The following is a 10,996-nucleotide window of genomic DNA, read 5'->3' on the forward strand; positions in this document are numbered from 1 at the left end:
TGCAATGATGAGATCTGTGGCTGTCAGCGTAATGACGTGGTAAGAGGTTTGATTGCATATTGCAAGTTTCCAACTATTGTTTTCAGATAAGAGTCTTGAGCATGCAACATTGGTTTAATCTCTATGTGATTCCAGTATGTAGACTGTGTCATTCTGGATGATGGGGGCTTCCTGGTGATGTCCAATCGAGATGAACATATTGATAAGGTGGGCCTCGGCATTTTACTCTCACTCACAAAACTAAAGAGCAAACACTTTCAAATAAGGCGTGCTTTATGAAGGGTTGATGATGGTTACGGATGGCTTTATCAATGATTCATAAAGCCAACATTCACATTTTTTTTGTGTTGTTTTTGCAATTACTAACAATGACAATTCAGGCTCATAATCGTCATCTTTACAGACGCATGTACAGTAAGCATACCATTTTTCTCCGCTAACCTGACCCTATGCTAAATGCTAATAGTGGGTCCCTTGCTGTCGTCTGAGTAAATGTTTTTTCATGCGGCCTCGGCTCCTTCTTAATCAGGCCTGGGTGTGCGCCGGATAAATCAGTGACCCTCTGAAGTTTGGCAGCAGCACTTAAACCCAGGCAGGGACCTGAGGCCTTGTTTGGAGAAGGCTGTGTGCCCTCAATCATATTTCCTACAGGAGCAGGAGTTTCTCCCTCTGTCAGCTTCCCGCTTTCTCTCCCATTTTATGTCTTTCGTTCCTTTTCTTTCTCCGAAAACCCTCGGGGAGTCTGCAGCCAACAGGGCTGTGACTGTTAATTCATTATTTGTTTTACTGCACAGGGAAAGGAGAGAAGGCTCCCTTTACCTTATAGAATCGAAGATTTATATATCCTTTGGCTGTTAGACTAAAGAGGAATGGATATGTGGAGGAGGGCTTGTTAACGGTGACCTTACAAAGTGGAAGGAAAAGGATAGTTTGCATTTCCTCATGCGCACACGCATGCACGCCTTTCGGCACACACACACACGTAGATGAGTACTACTTACTGTACAAACTCCCTCCTGGACACAAGTACTTAAACACTCCTGTGCACACGGTCATGTCACACCTGCCGAGACAAACTACTTCCTCTTCGTGGAAATTTATGGCTGCCTGGTGGATTGTGTTAATCAGATTATTCTGAAGTCCATCATCCTGGTTTGAATGTGATTTACTGAGTTTGTGCGTGTGTCTGTTAATTCACTGTGGACATTGTCTGCACGTGTATTCACATTCTTAATTGTTTTTGTGCATGTGTTTTACATAGATTTAACAATCGTGGGTTGAACCTATGAAAGTGTTTAAGTGCTCTGTAATTTAAAGTATTGAGGAAAACCTCAGTCATTAACATTAGCATTTAAAAAAGAAACCTTTGAACCCTCTAAACAGAAATTTAGTAGTAGTGTACAGAATCAATGTGTAGTGCAAGAAAAGAGGGCTAAAAGTGACCCAGCAGTCCTGAGGCACCAAGAACAAAAATGCAGCCATGTGTACAGTATATGGTGTGTTATTTAAATGTTTTAATCTATTTCTTCAATCTATGACCCCATGCTACAAAATTGCTTTCAAGTAAACATTTTGATTATCCTCCCCCGTCCTTAGATTGGGCGTTTCTATGGTGGTATCGACCCGATCCTCATGGTGAACCTGGTCAACTCGTCCCTGTTCACCTTCAAGAAGACTTTCGATTACCAGTCGCTCTGTGACCCTGAGAAAGAGAGCAAGGCGGCTGCAGGCCTGCGATCCGTCTACGTGGTGAGTTACATAAGCCAGAGACCCTTCACACACAAACACACACAAACACATGCACACACACAAAGCCACCCACGTGTGCACACCTACACTTACATGTTCACACATTTTGATAGCCACACATTTACATTTACCCTACAAGTACACATACAGCCATTTGTAGCCTTACCTGCCTGCTCATTCACTTCCAAATGATCACACACACACACACACACAAACGTTTACTCACCAGGGAGCCATAAATCTGGATAGAGCCGATGAGAAGGGAAGCAGAGGGTATGGTGAAAGCGTTAGAGTGGGAGTTTTGCAGGAACAGTAACAGGATTAGGTGGTCTAGCGTGCTTGGCTAACACGACAAGTGATGTAGAAAGAGGCACTGTTTTTCATCACTTACAAATCGCACAACTTGCAATGAAATGATGCAAACTTATCTGCAGACATCAGTGGTGCTGATGAATTTCTCTTAAATGCTGAAAGGCCATTACAGATAGTGGTAACAAGCTGATACCTAAGAGGGAGATTTAAGTATTCATAGGTATTTACAGATGCAAACATTCCCCTTGCTAACAAGTGAAACCATATGATTTCCCGGCTTGCAACACAAATGTGTACACACGCTAATGTGACCCCAAAGTGAGATGAAAGTTGCAGTTATTTTCTCATCAAAGACACCGTCGGCAGCCGGGAATGCCTCTAACACGGTTAGTTAGGACTCCTTGATGACTCAACACGCGCCATCACCTTTCAAGAGAAAGGATGCAACACTCATTCACCAAAACAAGGCCCTTGCATGCTAACACTAATCAAAGCAACATGTTGGCCCTTTTATTCAAAGCTGCTTTGTCTTCTCACTAGCTCTTTGATTACATAGTTATGCTCGCATCTGTTGAGGAGGATTGTTTTCTAATTTCCTCTTGAGAGGGAAGAAAATGGAATGTCTGCCTGGCCTTTTCGTCTTTGTGCCTGGCAAAACGGGACGGTGCAGTCACTGTAAACACAAGCAGGATGTTCAGATTGGCTCAGCCAGTTTAATATGATTTGTCTCGAAGATTATAGACTTGATTTTGTCTTTTTTTTCTGACATTAATCCTCATTTGTTGTCCCCCTCAGCCCACAATTGCAGATATTTTGAATTTAGGATGGTTTGCGACAGCTGCAGCCTGGTGAGTCTGAACTTTTTCTACATGGTTGGCATTACTGTCAACCCATTTTTCCCCCAAATGATTGATAACAAAAATATACACTATAAAAGCCAGTATTTAAACTCAGATCCTAATGGAAAGCAGGCAAGGATTTGTTTCTCCAAAATGGACATATAGCATCTGTTTAATAGCTGAATTGTTCCCAGGACAGTCAGCATACCACAACATCTTCCCTTGATTTATAGTTGCATTAGCATTTACACAAATGATTTATTGTGGATTATGTTCCAATGAATCCAGACATTTTTCATCCCTGGGTTTTTGCTCATAGGTCAATACTGCAACAGTTACTGGTCAGCATCACATTTCCCAATTTCCTGGACGCAGGTGAGTTCTCGTCAATTTGACACAGAAAAGAATTGAGCTTTGAGGTTGTTCCTTTTTTGGGGGAATATTGAGCAAGCTCTAGGCCCGCTTAAATGGTCTCATTAAGGAAATGAAATGTGTGTTCATTTTCACTTTGACAAGGCCTTAAAAGATATTGAACACATTATTTTCAAACTCTTTCTTCATCTTGAATTCTGGTGAAATTCTCAACACATGCCAAGAATATGTAGCCTAGTTAATAACAACATAGTTCATAGGAATACTTTAAAACTCATTTTTCCTCAGAGGAGTTAAAGTGTTTGTTTGTTTGTTATTTTCCATTGCACTTTTTGGATTTCTGGATTTGCAATATGTGGTTTTTAAGCACCACAGGGTCCCAAGAGCCCCCCAAAGAGAAATCCAGTGTGCCCTTGTGTACTTGGATGTAGAGTAGAGGGCTGGCCAGACAGCTCTTACTTAATGCATTCTACATGTATAACAATAAAGTTGCATGAATTTCTTTTTGTAGTGGCAAAGTCAAAATACACATAATTTTTTCAGATTGGCATTCTGCACCACTACAGATCTATGGTTCTAATAAATGTAGTTCCTTAGCTGCGCTAAATAGCTCCATGTTTTTATAGACTATAGATGAAAAGACTGTGTATCGTAGTTCGTTCCCCTTAGCTTCACTGGGCGTTTTAGTGTCTTTCAGCTTTTTGTTTTTGTTTTACGGCAAATTATGTTTCAACAATATTACACTTTAAAGTTTTTATGTGTCAGAGTGAAGACCCTGCTTACATGAATGAACATGAATGTGTTTGTGTGTACCTCCACAGCCGAGATGGATGATGAAATGTCAGATGCCATGCTCAAAGAGGTCTGCATCACAGAGCAAACTCAATATTACTTTGAGACCAACAACCTGTCTTTCAGAGGCACAATCGACTGTGAAAACTGCACCAGGTAAAAAAAAACCTACAGGCTACACACCTGAGTGTATATACACACTGAGAGTATAGTTAACCTCCAAACACACTCCCTACCCTGCACTGATACGTTTGCATCCATGAGACACAAATGAAGTCCCCAGAGGTGGCACTAAGAGAGGGCTGTAAAAAGTCACATGCCATGAAGGTGAAGTCAAGTCACTAGTGTGGACCACCTTCTTGGTCATGTTCCACCGTGTGGTTGTGCACACGTGTGTGTACGTACACCATTTTTAAGGCCCCCTCGTGCCGACTAATGGAGTGCCTGCCCGCATGCCGCGCGGCGTTCCTGCACATTAGCCGCACATTTCTCTTTAACGACCACCATTAAAAAAAAAAAAAAAAAAAAAGCTGAGAAAATAATTTGTGCACCAGCGACATGTGGGTTTCGGTAAAGGTCCTGGAGGACAGCAGGGTGGCACAGCAGGTCTGTGTCCCCTTAGGAATGAAAGCAGTTTGGAGACTTCATTGAGCAATCCACAGTGCGCTTTTCATTGTGGTAAAGATTACAAGGTTTCTTGAGTGTTTCTTAGTCATGTAAGTCTACTTTAAAATCCAAAATTTGTATCTTCCTTTCATTACTTTCTGGTTAAATATTGCACAGCGAAATGTTATCCCCATCTTTCCTGGACTCAAGCCAATGTGTCTGCTCCTCTCTAGACTCTACCATGCTGAAAAGCTGCCCAAGACGAACCTGGTCTTCATCATCGCTGATGCAAAACTCACCTGCACGTCCTGTGACACCAAGCCATTAATACAGGATGAACAGCAGTGTATCCTTTTACCCAACGCAGCCATCATCTGGCAGAGAACATGGACATTTGATGCAGGAAACAGATGTTTGAAGAAGTTTGTGTTTTAGACAAGATAATCATGAATAGACGCTGATCATCTGTAATTCTCTCTACTCACTAAACCCCTCATATACATACATCCACTAAATCCCACAGCCGTAATAATGAGTCAACATTCCCCCAATAATTGATGTTTAAAATGTGTCCCGGAACGACAGATGTGTCTCAGCGCATGCGCTGAGTGTCTCTCTGGCTGTATCTGTGAAGCAGATGGGATGCTTCTGCTGCATAGCTTACAAACAAATCTAGTATGCTCTCTCAAACACACGGGGCTGTGGTCAATTACAGATTAAGCCTCTTGGAAAACTCAATGCTCCAAAATGAATGCATCACTGATGTATTGAGCAATGTTTCTATTTTAATTTGACTGGTTCCGTTTGATCTGGACAGTAATATGATATATCCTAGTGATTTCCCACATTATCAAAATGTTATGTTTGATCATTTTCTGTTGGCTAATCAGGTTGTCTACTGAAAAAAAAAAGAACTATCTGTTGGTGCTTTTACTAACGCAGAATGGACACATTGTTATGTTCCTGACGTTACTCATCCAGCTAATGGTCCTGATCCCTGTGAGCTGGCTCAGAACCCTCGGTACAGGAAAGGGCCCGCAGTCTGTTTTGATAACAACGAACACGTAAGTTGCTTCCGTCGGACATGGACGGCTTCTGGTTGAGACCAATTTGAACGGTACAGTTGCAAATTGTGCTCTGTGTAGGTTTTCAAGCTGCTAAACTGTGAGACTGTTGCTGCTTTATTAGTCTCTCAAGACTTAAAAAAACGTAAAGATGTTTTGCAGGAAATCCAGCCTGAAGTGGGAAAAGCCTTTCAAATGAATGCGTGTGCCCCCGAGGCTACTGTTTTTGGGTTTCACTGCTAAAATCATTTGAGTTCATCGCCAAGAAAAATCTAGCTTTGGTTCCAGCTTACAGGACAGAGCTTCAGTCAGTACTTCTAGGACTGACAGAACTATGAAAGACCTTAGAAGCTCGGTGGAACTGCAGAGTCGGTTGACAATTCTCTGTGGTTCCTCACTTCGCTCACACCCTTTTCACATTATACATAGTGATTTGATATTATTTATATGAAACTACTGATTACAACAGCTTTAAAAAGAGAATATACATAACAAGGAAAGACAGCTGAAGCAGAAGTTGAACAAACAAATCAAGCTTTAACTGGCCGGACTAAAAAATCAGGACAAACAATTGGAAATTGGCCAACGGAATTATTAACAAATGTTAATCATTACATTTAATGTTCAATCAAGGTATTAAGTGTAAGTGTTAGTTTATAACATCTAACCCTAACCCCCGGAGTTACTGGGTGAGGACATGTCCCCTTGAAGATGAGGGGTGGAAACCGTAATATATTAGGGACCAATAAAAAAAGGACGGAAAAAAAAAGAAATCTAAGCTCTGAATCTCACTGGCCTGGAGCCCAAAATCCTTTAAGCTGCGCTCCTGATATGGAAACAATATTTCAGCGAAGGAATTCTACCCGTGGCACCTTTCCATCACTAATATCTTTACATGGGTGCATTTTGTTTTGTTTTGTTGCAATCCCTCTAAAGCTGTATGTGTGCAGATTCCCCACACAAAGACCAACAGTTGGTTGTTGCTCGACTTTGAATAACTAAGCTGAACAAACATTTTCATGAGCAGCACACAATCTCTGCTTGTGAAACCTCTGCGCTTGAATGCTCTGTTTCTCTTCTGTCTTTTTACAGTGTCAAAATGTGTCAGCCCTGTGAATTAACTCTTATGCCTGCACTGTCTTGCTCACTCGCATACACACTAAAACATCCCCCCCCCACACCCACAATATATATGTCTTGTACTACTATTGTCTAAACTAAGTTCCATGCCTTCTCTAATCATGTTTGCTTTCTAACCTCTTGCTAACTATGTGGACCTTTTGCTGCATGATTCTCTTTCTCTCTCTGTTTCCTCTGTTTCCCGTTCTGTGATTGGCTGTTGCTGGTTAGGATGAGGCCCTGTGCCGAAGGAGCGCAGGCTCCCCATTGGCTTCCTCTCTGCTCATGTTACTGCTGCCACTGTTCATGTGCTGGCTCGGGTCAGTCCCATACTGCTAACTTTCTCTTTCATTGTTATTTTTTTATCATTATCTGACACTCAATCTAACTGCCTTTGGCTCTTAACTTTTACACTCTTTCTCCTGGTGTTTCTATTCTGTTTTTTTTCCTCACCTTGTCTCTTTTTTTTAAATATACATATCTGACTGTTTCTGCTTTGTTCCACGTCTGTGTGTCTTTTCCCATTGTTTTCCCACCCTTATCTTCCTCACCTGTCACTCTCTCTTATGTTCTACCACCATCTGTCTTCACCTCCCCCTAAACTTACCTCCCAGTCTCTTTCTGTCTCGCGAGCTAAATCAGGCCACTCACTTCTCATTTGCATCCAGATGTTTGTGTGTCTCCTTTAATGATTCTCAGCTCCTTTCCTCTCCAAAAACATTTCGGGGGAAGACATTCTTTCCCTTGTACCTCACCAGATGCTAAACAAACAGAGTGGGAGTCTCCGATCAGTTTTGGTCAGACGTGATGGCTCAAAGTTTTCCAGTCAAGTTTAAAAGAGACATTTCAAAGCTTTTATTTTATTTTCTGACCTCTCGTTTGATCCCTGCATAGTTGTGGTTGACCGTTTGCAAATAATCCATGTCAAGGGCATGAAAATAAAGATACAACATTGCTCTTGTATTGCAATTAGTTCAAATGCTGTTTTAAGTATATGGATGCTAGTCATAAATGTAGCGAATGTTTTGGCATTTTGAAAGGAAAAGGAAAAAAGACACTACTGTCCAAGCGTATTAAATGATGTAGTATCGCTCTTATTACAGCTCCATGCACACCACTGTATGCAAAGAAAATCCAAAGCGTGACTGATTGACGTGCCTTGCAGTTGCTAAACTAAGAATAGACAATCTGCATTCGAGGGAAGGGGTTTGGTGAACGGTCAATTGTAAACTCTTTAGTGTGTTGGCTTTAAAAATCAGTAACTTCACATCTTTTCCTCTCCGCTCGGCTCCAGGAGGAGGACTGTGGCGGGGCGTCCGGCCTGAGCCCCTCACTGTGGCTGATGGTGGCCCTTCAGCTGGTTCTGCTCTGGGTTTTGACTGGCTCCAGACCCCATAACATCCCGTCATGACCTCTGAAAATCCTCATCACACCCTCTCTCTCTCTCTCTCTCCCCCTCTGATACCTCCAAAATGGCAACCAGCATGCAACGCTGCCACCAAAATGGGGAACACCTGATGAGAAGCACTTACAAACACTAACAAACAAACGAAAACCTGTGAGCCCCACATCTTCTCAGTTCCTCCTTTTGATACCTTCATTTTCAGGGGTTTCTCAAAGTGATTTCACCAGGTGCAGTGTTGAAAGAAATGTTAATTGGAAGATATAACTTTGAAAGACAAGAAAGGACCTCAACCTCTGCCTACCGTTCATGTCTTCAATAGTCCCCGCCAGCTGAGATTAGAGGAATCCAGAGATTCATTTTGATTGGCGACTTCTGAACTTTAATGTCATTGATGATAGAAATCAGACTGCCTTATATTATCAGAGGGTTTTAAATCATGATTGGGGGGGGGGGGGGGGTCTGACTGTTTATGAAAGACGTTGAGCAGTTCAGGATCAGCGCTGCTTTTTGCAAGCGTGTAATTTATTTTGAATCAATTTGCAGTGACTAGTTATTAGGTATTTATTGTTTTGTGATTGAGAATTCATCACAACCTCGTGCCCTTCATTTGGCTCCGTTGGGTTGCTGAAAATAACGTCGTCTTCGACTGATATTTTTTTAGATGGCACTACGCAGAACATTTTCACAGTGTCCCTGAGGGTATCGAAAGATGCATCGTCTTTACTTTCCCATCGGTGTTCTTTCATGTAGATACTGTAATTGCAGTGTGGATATCATTGTTCATTGTTTATGTTCATGCACAGAAACCAACCCTTCAACTGCCACAGGGCCTGCTTCTAAGTGTACGGATTTTAATAGCTGAGCATCTAGTCCATCAGCCCTGATCGAGAGTAGGAAACTATCTGGATTTGCCGCCTTGGGTGGTATTCGATTTCTCCAATGAAAACTTTGTTGCCATAGTGCGCATTAACCAATCGGGGTGAGCCTGGCTGGTGTCCTATGCATGCTCAGTGGACAACATCTCTAGTGCCATGTGGACTGTGTGACTCAGTTGATCCCTTCAGCTTTGTCGACTGTGGCTACCGAGTGGAAAGCCCGGTCGTATTTATTTGTTTTAATTTTTAGTTAAATGAAGCGTCAGGACAGCATGTTACTTTTTCTTTTATTGCCACCACTAAAGAAGATGAATGAAGGGGATGTGAGAGTTTGTATTTGACATTTTGGTCAACAAAAAAAGGAAAAAGGTATGTTTGTATTCACTGCTGTCACTTTTTAAATCAAATGACTACTATCTGCACTTCAGTTCAAAGTGCAGCTGTTATTTTGTCTTTACAATTTGATCCTTACTGGAGAACAACATTTATCTCTATGTAGTAGTGAGGTTTCCTCTTGCAACTTGTTATACTGTGGTGTTAGAGAAATCACTGCAGTCAGTCCATGCTTGTGGTCCTATTTACTGCTGCATTTTATTTTGTTTTCTCCAATAGAGGGACATCTTGTTACATTATGTGTGCCTTGTTTTCCATTGGTTACTTATACAAAACATACAGTGAGAAATTACAGATGATTTACTGTAGATCCTTTTATTGAAATAGTGTCATCTTGTTTGCCAGAGTGCAGTTAGATTTATTAATCAGCCAAACCACTGCTGCAGAGCAAAGGAAATCTGACAAAATAATAAAAAGCAAATCATTTCACAGGACCAAATCAGGAATCTTAAAGCAGCTAAACGCCAATGCAGCACTAATAACGTCAAAGAGGATAAGAGAAAATAACACGTTTTAAATCCTGACTATAAAAATATGATTTTTACTTGAACCAGCTGCAGTTGATGGTTTGGTTGCTGCTGTCAATGAGTAATCCCAAAATTCGATCGTTGTTTAGGTGTAAGAATTGACAATCGCAGGTAACAACAGTAAACTTTTACACCTGTTTAGTGATATCATATATGTTAGTATACACTTTATGGTTTTACTGCCTACTAGGAACCCCAAATCATAACATTTTCAGAATCAAAACATCAACAGAGGAACTAATTTGGGGATTTTAGGAATGCCTATATGACTAAAATAAAACCAAGGAGTGCAACTTTGTGTAGTAGTGTTTAACACTGGAGCAGGTTTGTAGGAGACTACTTCATTTAGTGGGGAAGTGAAAACCACAAATTAAGCTGTGTGTGTACGCATTCCTCCAAGTCAAATCAACGAGTGCTGGTTTGTCCATTTTCTTTTATGGCAAAGCTCCACCATCATCATTTTCAGACTTTCAAACTTTAAAGTGGTCTGGGTGCACTTTTTACTCTTCTCCTCTATCTTACACTGTAACCATCCAACAAAATCAATGTGGTTATACTAACAATGGTATTAATGCTCTTCATTTACTAACATACTCAAGAATATCAAGTGCCATATGGGACTCTCTTATTCTCTTGTGGAGAAACCTATTATCGTAATATAACATTTATGCAATTTACCAAGGCAACATGTAAGTCTCATGAATCGTTTCCCTGTGCTGCATGGTAGTGGCTTACAATTTAATTGAAAAAACATATCCAGTCTGCTCCTGCTTTAGTGTGTAATGTTGGGAAGCATAATATTCTGCGTGTCAGGCATTTGTTCATGATGTGATGAAGTATGATCAGCTACAATTACTGCCTTTCTCTTGGGGGGGGGGGGGGGGCCCATTTTTGCGCCCCCCGGGGGGGTGGGTTGGGGCGCCAAACCCCCCCCCTGGTGTAA

At 41.4% G+C, this 10,996-nt stretch overlaps 1 protein-coding gene across 4 annotated transcripts in view; it reads left to right on the top strand.

Moving 5' to 3' along the window:
- The window catches only part of cacna2d1a (calcium channel, voltage-dependent, alpha 2/delta subunit 1a), a 72,264-nt gene extending 61,334 nt beyond the window's left edge, over window positions 1-10,930 (top strand). For 3 of the 4 annotated variants that reach the window (XM_031858826.1, XM_031858827.1, XM_031858828.1), the window contains 9 exons: window positions 1-39; window positions 136-207; window positions 1,597-1,749; window positions 2,857-2,909; window positions 3,220-3,275; window positions 4,094-4,220; window positions 4,904-5,016; window positions 5,652-5,734; window positions 8,148-10,930. In XM_031858826.1, coding sequence (XP_031714686.1) covers window positions 1-39; window positions 136-207; window positions 1,597-1,749; window positions 2,857-2,909; window positions 3,220-3,275; window positions 4,094-4,220; window positions 4,904-5,016; window positions 5,652-5,734; window positions 8,148-8,264 — 813 coding nt within the window. In that variant the 3' untranslated portion in view covers window positions 8,265-10,930. Of the gene's footprint in view, window positions 40-135; window positions 208-1,596; window positions 1,750-2,856; window positions 2,910-3,219; window positions 3,276-4,093; window positions 4,221-4,903; window positions 5,017-5,651; window positions 5,735-7,084; window positions 7,174-8,147 lie in introns of all 4 variants that reach the window. The other variant, XM_031858829.1, reaches the window with a different exon arrangement.
- Window positions 10,931-10,996: the final 66 nt, after the last annotated feature.

Source organism: Anarrhichthys ocellatus, unplaced genomic scaffold (assembly GCF_004355925.1).
Source record: "Anarrhichthys ocellatus isolate YVR2014 unplaced genomic scaffold, GSC_Weel_1.0 scaffold21, whole genome shotgun sequence".
NCBI lineage: Eukaryota > Metazoa > Chordata > Actinopteri > Perciformes > Anarhichadidae > Anarrhichthys > Anarrhichthys ocellatus.